Here is a 20,400-nt window from a genome sequence, read left to right as displayed (position 1 = left end):
GAGATTAATTACAAGAAGAGAACCAAAAACTTCTATTCATCCTCAATAGTTGACGTGTAATTTTGATACGTTCCAAATTCACTACATGGCCATGGTTTTTGTACTATCTGATCAGTGATCAGTGATCAGTAGCTAACCCTCTTATCAGATTGCAAAATATTCAACACTAGTTGACGTGCGTTATTATGTTTGTTTGGAATCAATTAACGTTCTTCCAAATTAGCTGACATGCGTTGTAATACGCGGCGATCTTATACTCTGTCTGTCATATGGTTTCTTCTTCTTCTTCTTCTTTTTAAAAAAGAAGAGATTAGACGACCCAAGTTAACCCACGTCATGGGGTAGGATAATTAGATTCCAAAGCTTTACTATATCATTAGAAATATGGATCGTCCATCTCTCATCTCCAAGACAAGCTACATATCTATATGGCTCTATAAGTACCCACCATATCCCTTCTTCATTTCACATTCTCATCACTCATCACTCACTCATCACCGCCACTAGATTCAATAGAGACATGGAACTGGTATGATACGTTCTTCTTATTTGCATGCAGGCATGCATACCTGCATGAATGATACTAATAGTTTGTTCTACGTACTTGGTCTCCTTCTGCAGGCTGGACTCGTACAGGTTGGGCTCTGGGGTGGAAATGCAGGGAGTCCTTGGGACATGGAGAAATCCTCTGTTCGCCTTGTCAAAATAACCATCTACTCCAGCGACGTTATCAACTCCTTCTCCTTTCACTACCAAGTCGATGGGAAGTTACACACGGCTGGACCTTGGGGCAATGCCAGTGGAACCTTGCAAGAGGTATTTGCTTCTCGTTAGCTAGCTCGCCTTGATATTGTAGTAATTATCCTTAATTAATTAACTTAATTGTGCAGATTACATTCAGAGAGGGGGAATACTTAACAGCTATGTCCGGGACTCATGGCCGTTATACCTCCAACATAGCGGATTGCATAAGGTCACTCAAATTTGAGACCAATCTTAAAAGAACTCTAGGGCCCTTCGGTGATCAAACGCAGGGAACTCCTTTCATTATTCCTGTGAGCAGTGGGAGGATCGTCGGCTTCTTCGGACGCTCCGGCGATCTCCTTGATGCAATTGGGTTGTACCTCAGGCCCAACTAATCGCATGCCTGAGATTGGCATCATCAACTTCATCTTGCTGGAGGATGAATGCCTATGCGTGCTTATATATATATATATGCAACTGTAATAAATAAAGGAAGTGAGTGAGAGAGAGAGAGAGCTTGGGAGGAGATACATGATAGCATATATATACGTATGTATGTATGTATGTATGTATGTATGTATGTATGTATGTATGTATGTATGATGTATCTTGTTATCCTTACTTAGCTCCAGAATAAATAAAATCAGTTGCATGAGTTTGCAAAGAAATGGATGTTTACACACCCATACCCTGTGACCCAGTATCAGTTATACCTACCAAAAAATAAAATATGAGATTAATATATTATGAACCATTCAAAGCTTTAAATAAAATTTACTGAATCGTGAAGCTCGTGCTACAATTGTTAGATCTCGATTTGATCCACCGTGTAGGACTATATAAATATTTCCTTCTTCTCATCACTCATCACCATTCGAGTGAGAGACTTGGTTCGGTTAAGCTACGTACGCATACGTTCTTCTGAATTGCATGCATGCTATCAATTGTTCTTTTCTACCTACTTGGTCTCCATTTAATTTGCAGGGTGGACTCGTGAAGGTTGGGCAGTGAAAGGGAGTCCCTGGGAGATGAAGAAATCCTCTGTTCGCCTTGAGAGTATAACCATCTACTACAACAGCAACGTTATCAACTCCTCGTTTCAATACCAAGTTGATGTGAAGTCACGGATGATAAAATATCTAACTTCAACGATATCAAACTGTCTATCAACAAAAAGAACCCATAGATCACATATTAAATCATAAAGAAAGCATGACTATTAGATTAGAGAATGTGGATGAATATGTCTTGCTATCCTTACTTAGCTCCAGCAGAAATAAAATCAGTTGCATGACCCTTTTGTTAGCCTATGATTTTCTTTTATGTCTGAAATTAACGGGTGACCATTTTTTGCTCGAAATTACCCTCGTCTTCCTTCCCAAACTGATATTTCTTTTCTTGTCATTCTATTTGGTACAAAAAAACTCTTCACATATATTCTTAATTTCAAGAGACTGAATAGTAAAATTTTAGATCACGATGTTACTGATTTTATCCAATTAGTTTTATATTATTTGGACGTTAGATAAATATCTTCTAGATATTTTTTAGATTTTTTTAATATTTTAAGTATGAAATTTATAGTTTAAATACTAGTTTCCTACTAAAACTATGAAATTTCATAGTTTTGAAAAAATATTTTAAATATAATTATCTGACGTTCAAAAATTATGAAATCAATTAAATAAAATTCGTGACATCATGGTTAGAACTTTGTTATTATTAATTTTTTCATATTCGAAATCTATCTATAGTGAAACGAAGAATTCTGTAAGAACCTAACCTTAAAAAAATTAAATTAAATTAAAATTAAATTTTGGGCACTACGTGGCCGACCACTGTGGCCAGCCTCGTGCCCATGCAACGCCACCCATGCAGCTTGATGCTCCGTGGGGGCGCCATGCGTCACTTGCTTAGGTCGCGGCGGGCCCCACCCTACCGCTACCACCGACTTCCCTCTCCCCAGGTCTCTCTCTCACTCCCCTCTCTCTCTCAAACCCTCTTTCTCCCTTTTGGCCTTTAGTATGATTATATAACTTTATCTAGAGATGATTACAGTTGAGCATATTTTTATTATGCATATAGTTAGGCTGATCTTGGATATGAGTATAATGATTATAAATAGAGATGATGAGAGATAACTATACTGTTATGGTTTTATGTCGAGATGATCTGTAACATGAGTTTACATGTGATTATATTAGCATGGGTATGCATGTGTTGACTATATGGTTGGAGACTACATTACATTATTTTTCTCTTGATTCCTGTTCCACCTAAATTTTTATTATGCATTGACTCGTTATCGTACTGGATATATGCATATGATCTGTCATTTAGAAAGAAAGCATGAAATGTAATTAATATAATAGTTGATAGAAAGCGTGAGCATAACTGAGTGGGCGCGAGGGTTAGGGCATGCCTGGATATGATTGATCGCTCGACATAATCGCAATCCCGTTGGCCTTACGTCCGAGGTCGTTAGTCCGTGTGCGCAATAAATATTCGGACAAATGCGGCATATGTGGCGAGTTATTCTCACGAGGTTTCCATCAACTATGTGGGTGCCTGATCTAGATAGATGTTGATACCCTAGCGGGTGGCGGAGTATGCTCTGAGCCTTCGGACATTATGTTGAGACTAGATACCGGGTGTTGACTGTGCATAGTGGTCTATTATGATGATGACGTATAGAGCTGACATTGATGACTGAGATATTGAGAAATACATATAATTTTATTATTATTTGATTATCTGATTATCGAGTGGTCAATATACATCATATATAGTTGCATTTGATATCATAGTATAATTATGGTCGGCATGCATCATATGTCATATTTTTGAGAAAGTTACGATGATAGTATAACATGTAGATTTGTTTACTCATTGTCGATGATTATATATACTTTTATCGGTTATGACATATTATTTACTTTTTATTTATATATTATTGATGATACATTCATATACTCATTCATGACATGATGCTCTTTCTGATTCATATTATCCAGTACATGATTTACTCTCTGTTTGGCATCACTGATTTGGGTAAGGTCTATTCACTGAGCATTTTGCTTAACACTCTCTTTATTTTCTTTTCTAACCCTCTCAGATATGTGGTACGTGATAGCTACTTGAGATATCAAAAGAAAATATTTTAGATTGATGATGTGAGCTATAAGTGCGAGATAGTATAGATAATAGTTTGTATAAAAATTGAGTTGCATCATCGTTTGTTATATTTGTACTTTATTGTATCACACGATGATTTGTATAGTACATGTCAGATTATAGTGCACTCCAATATCAATTGTTTAGTTGTATCTTGATGGTTTGTTGTGGCCTGTGTGGGTCTTGCCAGATTAGGTAGTGATATAGTGTATATTATTATGGACTTAGATATTCATATGTTAACAGATTTATTTGGTTGATAATATGATTTGTTTGGAGTTGTATTATGTGATCATAAATATGTTAGCATGTATTATTTGATGATGTCATGATTATATGTGCATATGAGTGTATCTATGCGAGACGAGCCTCGCCTGACCTGTCGCGTGCGTTGCATGTGCCGTGTGAGCGCGTCGATATACACGTGCCCGTGCCGGGTGGGGGCATTACAACTTCATAGTTTAAGTATAGAATTCATAGTGTAAGTATAAAATTCCATTAGTAATTCATAGTTTTTTAAGTAAAAATCTCATATTAAAAATAAGATAAAATTAAGGGATAGAAGAAAAGCAAAAAAAGATAAAAAAACAATAATAAAGAAGAGGAAGAAGAAGGAGGAAGAGGAGGAGGAGGAGGAGGAGGTGGTATAGATCATCTCTCTTATATTTTTCATAAGTATTAATGAGCACTAAATGACAAAAAGATAAACTTCTAAAAAATAAAGGGAAAAAACCTCATCTACAATGAAAACAAAAAATAAACTTGATTTATAAAAGCAAAAATTAAGTGGCTTTTAGGTAGAAAAAAAAACCCTAAAACTTATTCTACACACTAGCTACATGACTAAACATATACACCTGACAAACTGACTTCATAAAAGAATCTTACAACTATGTCTTTCAGTTCTCAGCTATTTGGTAGTTTGTAATTTCTACTGTAAAATCTCGGCTATTTATTATTAAGATATTACAACTGCTAAATATGTTTATTATTTCATATTTGATGTATTTTAATAGTTAAAATTTATATTGAAAAATAATTTTGAGTAATTATATTTTAGGACACATTGATTTTAAATAATAATAAACATATTTATTTTATAAATAATAAAATATTAGACACATTTTTATAAATAATAAAAAATTTAAAATTTAAATTAACTCAAAAAAAATTTAATATTAGACTCATTTGAAAGGTCTCCATGAGACCTTTTCAATGGAACTATTTTTGTTAAAAACTGATTAGTAAAACTAATTATATATTTAGTTTAACTAATTAGATTATTTAATAAATAATATAAATGAAATTTAAATTATTAAATACAATAATTATTGAACAAATTTGAAATTTTTTAAAAGCTAAAAACAAATGGAGCACGGCTCCATTTTTTTTGTGGGGCTCCAAATTTAGAGCTCCACTATTATTACTAGCTCCAAATTTAGAGCTAATAATGGAGTCTGGTTGGAGCTTCATCATGCTCTTAAAGCCCGATTAGAATTTCATCGAGCTCCAAATTTAGTGTTTTTGAGCCAAGTGGGAGATGCTCTAAGCAGTATAGCATATAGATGACTCCGGATGGAATTGATTATCTTATTGCATGTTGCCCAAAACACTCCCAGAAAATTATAAGATACAAAATATAATATTGCATCCATCCTTAGAAATAGGTTCCTTAAAAAATGTCACTAAGATTAATTACAAGAAGAAAACCAAAAACTTCTATTCATCCTCAATAGTTGACGTGTAATTTTGATACGTTCCAAATTCACTACATGGCCATGGTGGTTGTGCTATCCGATCAGTGATCAGTAGCTAACCCTCTTATCAGATTGCAAAATATCAATCACTAGTTGACATGAACTATTATGTTTGTTTGGAATCAAGTAACGTTCTTCCAAATTAGCTGACATGCGTTGTAATACGCGGCGATCTTATACTCTCTCTGTCCCATGGTTTCTTCTTCTTCTTCTTCTTTTTAAAAAAGAAGAGATTAGACGACCCAAGTTAACCCACGTCATGGGGTAGGTTAATTAGATTCCAAAGCTTTACTACATCGTTAGAAATATGGATCGTCCATCTCTCATCTCCAAGACAAGCTACATATCTATATGGCTCTATAAGTACCCACCATATCCCTTCTTCATTTCACATTCTCATCACTCATCACTCACTCATCACCGCCACTAGATTCAACAGAGAAATGGAACTGGTATGATACGTTCTTCTTATTTGCATGCAGGCATGCATACCTGCATGAACGATACTAATAGTTTGTTCTACGTACTTGGTCTCCTTCTGCAGGCTGGACTCGTACAGGTTGGGCTCTGGGGTGGAAATGCAGGGAGTCCTTGGGACATGGAGAAATCCTCTGTTCGCCTTGTCAAAATAACCATCTACTCCAGCGACGTTATCAACTCCTTCTCCTTTCACTACCAAGTCGATGGGAAGTTACACACGGCTGGACCTTGGGGCAATGCCAGTGGAACCTTGCATGAGGTATTTGCTTCTCGTTAGCTTGCTCGCCTTGATATTGTAGTAATTATCCTTAATTAATTAACTTAATCGTGCAGATTACATTCAGAGAGGGGGAATACTTAACAGCTATGTCCGGGACTCATGGCCGTTATGGCTCCAACATAGCGGATTGCATAAGGTCACTCAAATTTGAGACCAATCTTAAAAAAACTCTAGGGCCCTTCGGTGATCAAACGCAGGGAACTCCTTTCACTATTCCTGTGAGCAGTGGGAGAATCGTCGGCTTCTTCGGACGCTCCGGCGATCTCCTTGATGCAATTGGGTTGTACCTCAGGCCCAACTAATCGCATACCTGAGATTGGCATCATCAACTTCATCTTGCTGGAGGATGAATGCCTATGCGTGCTTATATATCTATATGCAAATGTAATAAATAAAGGAACTGAGAGAGAGAGAGAGAGAGCTTGGGAGGAGATACATGATAGCATATATATACATATGTATGTATGTATGTATGTATGTATGATGATTCTTGTTATCCTTACTTAGCTCCAGAATAAATAAAATCAGTTGCATGAGTTTGCAAAGAAATGGATGTTTACACACCCATACCCTGTGACCCAGTATCAGTTATACCTACCAAAAACTAAAATATGAGATTAATATATTATGAACCATTCAAAGCTTTAAATAAAATTTACTGAATCGTGAAGTTCGTGCTACAATTGTTAGATCTCGATTTGATCCGTTGTGTTGGACTATATAAATATTTCCTTCTTCTCATCACTCATCACCATTCGAGTGAGAGACTTGGTTTGGTTAAGCTACGTAAGCATACGTTCTTCTTAATTGCATGCATGCTCTCAATTGTTTGCTTTCTACGTACTTGGTCTCCATTTAATTTGCAGGGTGGACTCGTGAAGGTCGGGCAATGAAGGGGAGTCCTTGGGAGATGAAGGAATCCACTGTTCGACTTGAGAGTATAACTATCTACTACGACAGCAATGTTATCAACTCCTCCATTCTATACCAAGTCGATGTGAAGTCACGGATGATATCTAACTTTAACGATATCAAACTGTCTATCAACAAAAAGAACCCATAGATCACATATTAAATCATAAAGAAACCATGACTATTAGATTAGAGAATGAAAAAAAATCTGAATCCATTGTTTACAGGGAGGAGATACATACATAATATATATATTAGTGGATGAATATGTCTTGTTATCCTTATTTAGCTCCAACAGAAATAAAATCAGTTGCATGACCCTTTTGTTAGCCTATGATTTTCTTTTGTGTTTGAAATTAACGTGTAAACAATGGAAACAAAAAAATAAACAATAAACGTGACTTACAAAAGCAGAAACAAGTGGCTTTTTGGTAGAAATCAACCCTAAAACTTATTCTATACACTAGATACATGACTAAACATATGCACCTGATTGACTGACTTCATAGAAGAATCTAACAACTATGTCTTTCAATTCTTAGCCTTTCTTTTGATGATTTCTCAGCTATTTGGCAATTATAATTTCTACCATAAAATCTCCACTCATCCCTCTCTTAGATATTCTCCCATATCTTAATATAACGAGTCAACCCATTTTTTCCACAAAAGAAAGGTTAGAGGATGGTACGATGTGAATAAGAATAAAAGCAAAAATTATATGATATTTTTGATAAATTATTAACTAACATGCAGTCATACATATCACTAAAACAGACTCTCAATATCGTAATCGAGGGGTTTCTAAATCACGGAAGAAATAAGTATTTCCAAGGGAGGGCTTTATATTTGAACCCCAAAAGTCAAGAGCTCGAGTGCATTGGGCTCTATATTTATTATTTAATTAATATAATATATATATATATTTAAATCACTTAATATATCCTCTTAATGTTACTATTTTTAATAAAAAACATATCGTTAAAAAATTCTCATCGATAACTTTATAATAAAACTAATATTTATATATTATATTTTAAATCACTTAATATGTCCTCTCAATGTTACTATTTTTTAGTAAAATATATATGGTTAAAAAATTCTCATCGATATCTTTATAATAAAACTAATATTTAATAGTTTCAGAAATAATTTTAAATTACTATTTTTTTAATTAAACGCATCAAAATTATATTACATGAAACAAAATTAAAAAATTTAAAATAACTTAAATAATTTAATATTACACTCATTTTAAATATCTCAATGAGACCTTTCTAGTAGTACTATTTTTATTAAAAATTAATTAAAAAACTAATTATATATTCAGTTTAACTAATTAAATTATTTAATAAAAAATACAAACGGAATTTAAAATTTCAAATTAAGCTTTTCTAGTATAAAATTGATATTTTTAATAGTTAAATAGTACTAGAGCTGGGCTGAGCTCCATTGTAGTTGGCTCCAAATTTGGAGCCCTATTTAAAACCTGGTTGGAGCTCCATCGGACTCCAAATTTAGTGTTTTGAAATTCGGTTGGAGATGCTCTAAGCGCTATAGCATATAGATGACTACATAATGAATTGATTGGGCATGTCGCCCAAAACACTCCCAGAAAGTTAAAGATAAATATTGCATCCTTAGAAATAGGGTTCCTTGAAAAATGTCACTGAGATTAATTACAAGAAGAGAACCAAAAACTTCTACTCATCCTCAATAGTTGACGTGTAATTTTGATACGTTCCAAATTCACTACATGGCCATGGTGGTTGTGCTATCTGGTCAGTGATCATAGCTAGCCCTCTTATCAAATTGCAAAATATTCATCACTAGTTGACGTGTTTGGGAATCAATTAATGTTCTTCCAAATTAGCTGACATGCGTTGTAATACGCGGCGATCTTATACTCTCTCTGTCCCATGGTTTCTTCTTCTTCTTCTTCTTTTTAAAAAAGAAGAGATTAGACGACCCAAGTTAACCCACGTCATGGGGTAGGTTAATTAGATTCCAAAGCTTTACTATATCATTAGAAATATGGATCGTCCATCTCTCATCTCCAAGACAAGCTACATATCTATATGGCTCTATAAGTACCCACCATATCCCTTCTTCATTTCACATTCTCATCACTCATCACTCACTCATCACCGCCACTAGATTCAACAGAGAAATGGAACTGGTATGATACGTTCTTCTTATTTGTATGCAGGCATGCATACCTGCATGAATGATACTAATAGTTTGTTCTACGTACTTGGTCTCCTTCTGCAGGCTGGACTCGTACAGGTTGGGCTCTGGGGTGGAAATGCAGGGAGTCCTTGGGACATGGAGAAATCCTCTGTTCGCCTTGTCAAAATAACCATCTACTCCAGCGACGTTATCAACTCCTTCTCCTTTCACTACCAAGTCGATGGGAAGTTACACACGGCTGGACCTTGGGGCAATGCCAGTGGAACCTTGCATGAGGTATTTGCTTCTCGTTAGCTTGCTCGCCTTGATATTGTAGTAATTATCCTTAATTAATTAACTTAATTGTGCAGATTACATTCAGAGAGGGGGAATACTTAACAGCTATGTCCGGGACTCATGGCCGTTATGGCTCCAACATAGCGGATTGCATAAGGTCACTCAAATTTGAGACCAATCTTAAAAAAACTCTAGGGCCCTTCGGTGATCAAACGCAGGGAACTCCTTTCACTATTCCTGTGAGCAGTGGGAGGATCGTCGGCTTCTTCGGACGCTCCGGCGATCTCCTTGATGCAATTGGGTTGTACCTCAGGCCCAACTAATCGCACACCTGAGATTGGCATCATCAACTTCATCTTGCTGGAGGATGAATGCCTATGCGTGCTTATATATCTATATGCAACTGTAATAAATAAAGGAACTGAGAGAGAGAGAGAGAGAGAGAGAGAGCTTGGGAGGAGATACATGATAGCATATATATACATATGTATGTATGTATGTATGTATGTATGTATGTATGATGTATCTTGTTATCCTTACTTAGCTCCAGAATAAATAAAATCAGTTGCATGAGTTTGCAAAGAAATGGATGTTTACACACCCATACCCTGTGACCCAGTATCAGTTATACCTACCAAAAAATAAAATATGAGATTAATATATTATGAACCATTCAAAGCTTTAAATAAAATTTACTGAATCGTGAAGCTCGTGCTACAATTGTTAGATCTCGATTTGATCCATCGTGTAGGACTGTATAACTATTTCCTTCTTCTCATCACTCATCACCATTCGAGTGAGAGACTTGGTTTGGTTAAGCTACGTAAGCATACGTTCTACTTAATTGCATGCATGCTATCAATTGTTTTTTTCCACGTACTTGGTCTCCATTTAATTTGCAGGGTGGACTCGTGAAGGTTTGGCAGTGAAGGGGAGTCCTTGGGAGATGAAGGAATCACTGTTCGCCTAGAGAGTATAACCATCTACTACGACAGCAACGTTATCAACTCCTCGTTTCAATAGCAAGTCGATGTGAAGTCACCGATGATAAAATATCTACTTTAATGATACAAAATTGTCTATCAACAAATCTGAATCTCTCTCTCTCTCTCTCTCTCTCTCTCTCTCTCTCTCTCTCTCTCTCTCTCTCTCTCTCTCTCTCTCTATATATATATATATAATTTAGCTCATGAAATAAATATACAAATATTTGATGAGAAACTTGTGCATTTGTTTATTTATCTTTCTATTAATTCGTCTTTTTTCATGAACATAAAAAAATTAGGTGATTAAGTTGAAAATAGACGGGAGCAAATTAAGATTGCAGACAAACCGCAAAGGGGTAAAACTGTAATTTAGCATACACTATATTAGTAGCTAGCTCCTTGTTTTTTTAATAATTTCATTAATTAATTAATGCATATTCCTTTTGGGGGATCGGGAATACTAAACGACTGCATACGGAACTCATGGCTCTTATAGTGCTGGAACTGGAAGCATGGAGAACTGCATAAAGTCACTCAAATTTGTGACCAATCGTGGAACTGGGACGTCTTTTGGGCGGGGCCCTACGGAGATGTTGTTCGTGTGACCAGTGGAAGAATCATCGGTACGCTCCGGCGCTCACCTTAACGCAATTGGGTTGTACCTCATGCCTAACTGATCGCATGCATGCCTAGATTGGCATCATCAACTTCATCTTAAACTGGAGCCGCCTGGAGGATGAATGCCTATGCAACATGCATGTAGCTGTGATAAATAAAGGGAGGGAGGGAGGGAGGAGTAGGGGTGTAAACGAGCCGAGTCGGAACGAGTCAGCTGCTGCTTAAGCTCGGGGCTCGAAATTAATTTCGAGCCTCTTTATTGGGCTTAGTCTCAGCTCGCCTCAGCTCGAGTCGAGCCAAGTCTGAGCCGGGCCTAATCGAGCCTAAGCTGAACCCAAGCCTAAAATGAGCTTCTTATCAAGTCTTATTTAAGCTGAGCTGGCTCAAGTTGGACTGAGCCAATTCGAGCCTCTTATCGGCTGATGGAGGAGGACAACGTGGCAACTGCTTGGAGAAGGAGGGTGAGGCGGAGCTTAGAGGATGAGGCGGCATTGTGGTCGTGGTAGCTTAACTAGGCGGCACCACGGTAACTTTAGGAGACTACAACAACTTGGCATCTTCTTGAAGGAGGAGGACACGATGACTGCTTGGAAAAGGGCGAGGCGGAGCTTAGGGGATGAGGCGGCATCATGGGTCCATGGCAGCTTGATGAGGCGGCACCACGGTAGCTCGAGGAGACGGCGGCAGCTTGGCGTCTTCTCAAAGGAGGAGGATGTGGTGATTGCTTGGAGGAGGGCAAGGCAGCACCATGGATCCATGGCAGCTTAACGAGGCGGCACCACGACAGCTTGGCATCTTCTTAAAGGAGGAGGAGGCAACGGCTTGGCGTCTTCTTGAATGAGAAGGAGAAGGAGGAGGCGGCGACAACTCGGGGAGACGAACTCGAGGGGATGGTGGGATTAGATTTGAGGATTAGAGTTTCAATATTTCAAGACTTATGGCCTATAATCGAGCCTATCAAGCCAAGCTTGAGCGAGCCGGCTCTAGCTCAGACTCGACTCGGTATTAATTTCAAGCCTTTATCTGTAGCTCAACCTCGGCTCAGTAGAGCTCGAGCCCGAGTTTCTTGTCAAGCTTGACACCCCTAGGAAGGAGATACATGATATGTATATACATATATATTATATATGTATGTATGTATGTATGTATGTATGTATGTATGTATGTATGTATGTATGTATAACTTAGTGGATGCATATGTCTTGTTATCCTCGCTTAGATCCAGCATAAATAAAATCAGTTGCATGACCCTTTTGTTAGCCTATGATTTTCCTTTATGTTCGAAATCAACGTGTGTTACTGATTTTTGCTCCAAATTACTCTCATGTTCCTTCCCCTTCTTTCTTCTTCTTCGTGCAAAAAACTTTTCGGATATATTCATAATTTGAAGAGACTGTAAATAGTAAATTTTAGATTACGATGTAATCAACTTTATTCAATTAGTTTTATGTTATTTGGATATGAGATGAAAAGAAGGGAAAGGAAGGCTTATAGCATACTCCGCCACCCGCAAGAGTATCTCAAATATAACCGTACCCCAACACTCGTTAAGATATCAATATCCATCCAGATTAGGCACCAACATCGTTGATAGAAACCTCGTGAGAATAACTCGCCACATATGCCTTGACGAATGGCATGTGTCCGAATGTCTACTGCGCACACAGACTAACGACCTCGGACGTAAGGCCAACAGGATTGCAACTATGTCAAGCGATCAATCATCTCGAGGCACGCCCTAACTCTCGCGCCCACTCGGGTATCCTTACGCTTTCTATCAACTATCCTATCAATCACATTTCATGCTTTCCTTCTAAATAACATATCATATGCATATATCCAGTACGATAACGAGTTAATACATAACATGAATTTAGGTGGAACAGAAAATCAAGAGAAAAATAATGCAATGTAGTCTCCAACTATATAGTCAACACATGCATACCCATGCTAATATAATCACATGCAAAGTTATTTCTTATTATCTGTATTTATCATCATCATACTCATATCCAAGATCAACCTAACTATATGCATGATAAAAATATGCTCGACTGTAATCATCTCTAGATAAAGTCATATAATCATGCTCGAGGCCAAAACATGTATTTACGTAATATATAATATAACATAATTTGATAAAGGTGTCTATAAGATAAGACTACTCAATCTAATCAGAAGACACAACTCACGTATACGTCACGTATACTCAATCTAATCAGAAGGTGCTATCTCCCCTAGAACCGCCGCCTCCACATGTGAGGTCTCTCACTTCCCCTCTTTCCTTTTCCCCCCCTCTCTCTCTCTCACTCTCTCTCTCTCTCTCTCTCTCTCTCTCTTTCTCTCTCTCTCTCTCTCGCGCGTGCGTTAACACCCGAGCTCGAGCTCGTCAGAGCCGAGTCGCTGGCCAGCAGCAGCCGGTGCCCTTTCCGCCGGCCCGGGTCCGCAACCCCCTCCCTCCTCTCCTCCCTTCTTCGCCTCTTCTTCTTCTTCTTTTTCTTCTTCTTCTTCTTCCTTCTTCTTTCTTCTTTCTTTTTACTTCTTCTTCCTCGACTTCTTCTCCTTCTCTTTCTGCACACTGCTGGGCTCCGCCTAGCACTGTAGCAGGCAGTGCTGGGCCGAGCCCAGCACTGATGGCAATGTCTTAATTAATTATTTATTTATTTATTTATTTATTTATTGATGTTATTTATTTAGGCTTTTCCTTCTTAATTAATGCAAATAGATTATTTGGACATTAATTATTTTAATAACAATATATATTCTTCAATATGTTTATTATTAATTATAATTTGTATAATTAATGATTAATTAGGTATAAATATAGGTAATACTTAGATTTATTTATTTAAGCTCTATTAGATTAATATATATAGATTTGTAAATTATAATTATCACATTTGTAGAATAAGATACATTTTAAGTAATTCTAATAGTTTATTATACATTATTATTTTGTAACAAATAAAATACTAGGCTCACGTATTTATTTATTTATTATTTTATAAAGTAATGACTACAAGGTCCTAATTAATCAAGATGTAATTTAATTATAATTAGATTTTTATCTATATTTTTATTTTTATTTATAGTTAAAAATCTAGCTAGTTATAAACATAAGTAGAAATTCTAAAACCTAATAAATCATCATATATTACATGAATGGATTTTAATTAGGTGAACGGCCAACTTCGTGGTACTTAAATATTTTCAGATCCCGAACCTCTTATTTGAGGCCCCGTGGACGCTATTAGGACAAGTTGTCGCTCGGTTGTCGGATGTGACGTATACGTGAGTTGTGTCTTCTGATCAGATGTGAGTAGTCTTATCCTCTAGACGTCTTTATCAAATTATGTTATATTATATATTACGTAAATACATGTTTTTGCCTCCAGCATGATTATATGACTTTATCTAGAGATGATTACAGTCGAGCATATTTTTATCATGCATATAGTTAGGCTGATCTTGGATATGAGTATGATGATGATAAATATAGATAATGAGAAATAACTTTGCATGTGATTATATTAGCATGGGTATGCATGTGTTGACTATATGGTTGGAGACTACATTGCATTATTTTTCTCTTGATTTTCTGTTCCACCTAAATTCATGTTATGTATTAACTCGTTATCGTACTGGATATATGCATATGATATGTTATTTAGAAGAAAAGCATGAAATGTGATTGATAGGATAGTTGATAGAAAGCGTAAGGATACCCGAGTGGGCGCGAGAGTTAGGGCGTGCCTCGAGATGATTGATCGCTTGACATAGTTGCGATCCTGTTGGCCTTACGTCCGAGGTCGTTAGTCTGTGTGCGCAGTAGATATTCGGACACATGCCGTTCGTCAAGCCATATGTGGTGAGTTATTCTCACGAGGTTTCTATCAACGATGTGGGTGCCTAATCTGGATGGATGTTGATATCTTAGCGAGTGTTGGGGTATGGTTATATTTGAGATACTCTTGCGGGTGGCGGAGTATGCTATAAGCCTTCAGACATGATGTTGAGACCGGTACCGGGTATTGACTATGCATAGTGGTCTAATATGATGATGACATATAGAACTAACATTGATGGCTGAGATGCTGAGAAATGCATATGATTTCATTATCATTTGATTACCTGATTACCGAGTGGTCAATATACATCATATATGGTTGCATTTGATATCATAGCATGATTATGGTCGGCATGCATCATGTGTTATATTTTTGAGAGTGTTGTAATGATAGTATGACATAGAGATTTGTTTACTCATTGTCGAGAATTATATACTTTTATCGGTTATGACATGATATCTACTTTTCATTTATATATTATTGAGGATACATTCATATACTCTCTATTTGGCATCACTGATTTGGGATAAGGTCTATTCACTAAGCCTTTTACTCATGACTCTTTATTTCTTTTCTAATCCTCTCAGATATGTGGTACGTGATAGCGACTTAAGATATCAAAAGAAGATATTTTAGATTAATGAGGTGAGCTATAGGTGTGAGACGGTATAGGTGATAGTTTGAATAAAAATTGAGTTGTATCGTTGTTTGTTATATTTGTACTTTATTGTATCAGACGATGATTTGTATAGTATATGTCATATTATAGTGCACTTAGGTATTAGTTGTTTAGTTGTATCTTGATGGTTTGTTGTGGCCTGTGTGGGTCCTACCAGATTAGGTAGTGATATAGTGTATATTATTGTGGACTTAGATATTTATTTGTTAATAGATTTATTTGGTTGATAATATGATTTGTTTGGTGTTGTATTATGTGAGCATAAATATGTTAACATGTATTATTTGATGATGTCATGATTATATGTGCACAGGAGTGTATCTGTGCGAGACGTGCCTCGCCTGACCTGTCGTGTGCGCCTCGCGTGCCATGTGGGCGCGTGTGTGTGCACGTGCCCGTGCCAGGCGAGGGCGTTATAACTTCATAGTCTAAGTACGAAATTCATAGTGTAAGTATGAAATTCTATCAGTAATTCATAATTTTTTAAGTAAAAAATTAATTATTAAAAAAATAAAATTAAGGGATAGAAGAAAAGCAAAAAATAATAATAATAAAGGAGGAGGAGGAGGAGGAGGAGGTATAGATCATTTCTCTCTTATATTTTTCATCATTATTAATGAGCACTAAATGACAAAAAAATAAACTTGGAAAAAAAAAACAGAGGGAAAAAACCTCATCTACAATGAAAACAAAAAATAAACTTGACTTACAAAAGCAAAAATTAAGTGGCGTTTGGGTAGAAAAAAAAAACCCTAAAACTTATTCTACACACTACCTACATGACTAAACATATACACCTAACTAACTCACTTCATAGAAGAATCTTACAACAGTGTCTTTCAGTTCTCAGCTATTTGGCAGTTTGTAATTTCTACTGTAAAATCTCAGCTATTTATTATTAAGATATTACAACTGCCAAATATGTTTATTATTTTATATCTGATGTATTTTAATAATTAATATTTATATTAGAAAATAATTGTGAGTAATTATATTTTAGGACACATTAATTTTAAATAATAATAAACATATTTATTTTATAAATAATAAAATATTAGATGTATTTTTATAAATAATAAAAAATTTAAAATTTAAATTAACTCAAAAATAATTTAGTATTAGACTCATTTTGAAGGTCTCCATGAGACCTTTCCAATGATACTATTTTTGTTAAAAATTGATTAGTAAAACTAATTATATACTTAGTTTAACTAATTAGATTTTTTAATAACGGATACAGATAGAATCAAAATTATTGAATGCAATAATTATTAGGCAAATTTAGAATTTTTAAAAAGCTGAACACAAATGTAGCATGGCTCCATTTTTTTGGTGGGGCTCCAAATTTGGAGCCCCACTATTGCTACCTCCAAATTTAGAGCTAACAATGGAGCCCGATTGGAGTTTCATAGTGTTTTTAAAGCCCAATTTGAGCTTCACCGAGCTCCAAATTTGGTGTTTTGGAGCCGAGTTGGAGATACTCTAAGCCGTATAGCATCTAGATGACTCCAAATGGAATTGATTATCTTATTGCATGTTGCCCAAAACACTCCCAGAAACTTAAAAGATACAAAATATAATATTGCATCCTTAGAAATAGGGTTCACTAAAAAATGCCACTGAGATTAACTACAAGAAGAGAACCAAAAATTTCTATTGATCCTCAATAGTTGACGTGTAATTTTGATACGTTCCAAATTCACTACATGGCCATGGTGGTTGTGCTATCCGATCAGTGATCAGTAGCTAACCCTCTTATCAGATTGCAAAATATTCATCACTAGTTGACGTGCGTTATTATGTTTGTTTGGAATCAATTAAAGTTCTTCCAAATTAGCTGACATGCGTTGTAATACGCGGCGATCTTATACTCTCTCTGTCACATGGTTTCTTCTTCTTCTTCTTCTTCTTCTTTTTTAAAAAAGAAGAGATTAGACGACCCAAGTTAACCCACGTCATGGGGTAGGTTAATTAGATTCCAAAGCTTTACTATATCGTTAGAAATATTGATCGTCCATCTCTCATCTCCAAGACAAGCTACATATCTATATGGCTCTATAAATACCCACCATATCCCTTCTTCATTTTTACATTCTCATCACTCATCACTCATCACTCACTCATCACCGCCACTAGATTCAACAAAGAAATGGAACTGGTATGATACGTTCTTCTTATTTGCATGCAGGCATGCATACATGCATGAATGATACTAATAGTTTGTTCTACGTACTTGGTCTCCTTCTGCAGGCTGGACTCGTACAGGTTGGGCTCTGGGGTGGAAATGCAGGGAGTCCTTGGGACATGGAGAAATCCTCTGTTCGCCTTGTCAAAATAACTATCTACGCCAGCAACGTTATCAACTCCTTCTCCTTTCACTACCAAGTCGATGGGAAGTTACACACGGCTGGACCTTGGGGCAATGCCAGTGGAACCTTGCATGAGGTATTGATTTATATTTATATCCCTCTCCAATATTTGATTCTCGTTCGTTAGCTAGCTCGGCCTTGATATTGTAATAATTATCCTTAATTAATTAACTTAATTGTGTAGATTACATTCAGAGAGGGGGAATACTTAACAGCTATGTCCGGGACTCATGGCCCTTATACCTCCAGCATAGCGGATTGCATAAGGTCACTTAAATTTGCCACTAATCTTAAAACTCTAGGGCCCTACGGTGATCAAACGCAGGGAACTCCTTTCACTATTCCTGTGAGCAGTGGGAGGATCGTCGGCTTCTTCGGACGCTCCGGCGATCTCCTTGATGCAATTGGGTTGTACCTCAGGCCCAACTAATCGCATGCCTGAGATTGGCATCATCAACTTCATCTTGCTGGAGGATGAATGCCTATGCGTGCTTATATATATATGCAACTGTAATAAATAAAGGAAGTGAGAGAGAGAGAGAGAGAGAGAGCTTGGGAGGAGATACATGATAGCATATATATGCGTATGTATGTATGTATGTATGATGTATCTTGTTATCTTTACTTAGCTCCAGAATAAATAAAATCAGTTGCATGAGTTTGCAAAGAAATGGATGTTTACACACCCATACCCGTGACCCAATATCAGTTATACCTACCAAAAAATAAAATATGATATTAATATATTATGAACCATTCAAAGCTTTAAATAAAATTTACTGAATCGTGAAGCTCGTGCTACAATTGTTAGATCTCGATTTGATCCAGCGTGTAGGACTATATAAATATTTCCGTCTTCTCATCACTCATCACTCATCACCATTCGAGTGAGATACTTGGTTTGGTTAAGCTACGTAAGCATACGTTCTTCTTAATTGCATGCATGCTCTCAATTGTTTGCTTTCTACGTACTTGGTCTCCATTTAATTTGCAGGGTGAACTCGTGAAGGTCGGGCAATGAAGGGGAGTCCTTGGGAGATGAAGGAATCCTCTGTTCGCCTTGAGAGTATAACCATCTACTACGACAGCAGCGTTATCAACTCCTCCCTTCAATACCAAGTCGATGTGAAGTCACCGATGATAAAATATCTACTTTAATGATACAAAATTGTCTATCAACAAATCTGAATCCATAAATATGATTCTTTTAAAGTAATAGGAAAGGCAACCACCTTCCTTTGTCTCTCTCTCTCTCTCCCTCTATATATATAATTTAGCTGAAATAAATATACAAATATTTGCGAGAAACTTGTGCATTTGTTTATTTATCTTTCTATTAATTTATCTTTTTCCATGAACACAAAAAAGTTAAGTGATTAAGTTGAAAATAGACGGTGGCAAATTAAGATAGCTACCAAACCGCAAAGGGGTAAAACTGTAATTTATCCTACACTATATTAGTAGGTAGCTCCTTGTCTTTTTAATAATTTCCTTAATTAATTAATTAATTAATAGTGCAGATTCCTTTTGGGGGATCGGGAATACTTAACGGCTGTATACGGAACTCATGGCTCTTATAGTGCTGGAACTGGAAGCATGGAGAACTGCATAAAGTCACTCAAATTTGTGACCAATCGTGGAACTGGGACGTCTTTTGGGCGGGGCCCTACGGAGATGCTGTTCGTGTGACCGGTGGAAGAATCGTCGGTACGCTCCGGCGCTCACCTTAACGCAATTGGGTTGTACCTCATGCCTAACTGATCGCATGCATGCCTAGATTGGCATCATCAACTTCATCTTAAACTGGAGCCTGGAGGATGAATGCCTATGCAACATGCATGTAGCTGTGATAAATAAAGGTAGGGAAGGAGGAAGGGAGGAGTAAGGGTGTAAACTAGCCGAGCCGGAGCGAGCCGGCTGCTGCTTAGGCTCGGGGCTCGAAATTAATTTCGAGCCTCTTTATTGGGCTTAGTCTCGGCTCGCCTTAGCTCGAGTCGAGCCGAGCCAAGCCTGAGTCAGGCCTAAGCCGAGCTTGATCAAGCCTGAGTCAAACTCAAGCCTAAAATGAGTCTATTATTAAGCCTTATTCA

At 36.7% G+C, this 20,400-nt stretch overlaps 4 protein-coding genes across 4 annotated transcripts; all 4 read left to right on the top strand.

Annotated features, from left to right (window-relative positions):
* Positions 1-449: 449 nt before the first annotated feature.
* On the top strand, positions 450-1,412 carry LOC140761566 (salt stress-induced protein-like). Its single transcript, XM_073098954.1, has 3 exons — positions 450-529; positions 622-816; positions 891-1,412. The coding sequence occupies exons 1-3, from the start codon at positions 521-523 to the stop codon at positions 1,137-1,139; spliced, it is 453 nt and encodes a 150-aa protein (XP_072955055.1). The 5' UTR covers positions 450-520; the 3' UTR covers positions 1,140-1,412.
* A 4,607-nt stretch (positions 1,413-6,019) lies between these two features.
* Positions 6,020-6,984, top strand: LOC140761565 (salt stress-induced protein-like). Its single transcript, XM_073098953.1, has 3 exons — positions 6,020-6,127; positions 6,220-6,414; positions 6,489-6,984. Exons 1-3 carry the CDS (start codon positions 6,119-6,121, stop codon positions 6,735-6,737), a joined length of 453 nt encoding a protein of 150 aa, XP_072955054.1. The 5' UTR covers positions 6,020-6,118; the 3' UTR covers positions 6,738-6,984.
* Positions 6,985-9,421: 2,437 nt separating this feature from the next.
* Positions 9,422-10,396, top strand: LOC140761525 (salt stress-induced protein-like). The gene is made up of 3 exons (XM_073098887.1): positions 9,422-9,523; positions 9,616-9,810; positions 9,885-10,396. The coding sequence occupies exons 1-3, from the start codon at positions 9,515-9,517 to the stop codon at positions 10,131-10,133; spliced, it is 453 nt and encodes a 150-aa protein (XP_072954988.1). The 5' UTR covers positions 9,422-9,514; the 3' UTR covers positions 10,134-10,396.
* A 7,654-nt stretch (positions 10,397-18,050) lies between these two features.
* On the top strand, positions 18,051-18,981 carry LOC140761582 (salt stress-induced protein-like). Its single transcript, XM_073098977.1, has 3 exons — positions 18,051-18,099; positions 18,192-18,386; positions 18,495-18,981. The coding sequence occupies exons 1-3, from the start codon at positions 18,091-18,093 to the stop codon at positions 18,738-18,740; spliced, it is 450 nt and encodes a 149-aa protein (XP_072955078.1). The 5' UTR covers positions 18,051-18,090; the 3' UTR covers positions 18,741-18,981.
* The last annotated feature ends 1,419 nt before the right edge of the window (positions 18,982-20,400 follow it).

This window comes from Typha angustifolia, chromosome 6 (genome assembly GCF_048772165.1).
Source record: "Typha angustifolia cultivar Huaian chromosome 6, ASM4877216v1, whole genome shotgun sequence".
Classification (NCBI taxonomy): domain Eukaryota; kingdom Viridiplantae; phylum Streptophyta; class Magnoliopsida; order Poales; family Typhaceae; genus Typha; species Typha angustifolia.
This window is presented reverse-complemented; position numbering and strand designations above follow the sequence as displayed.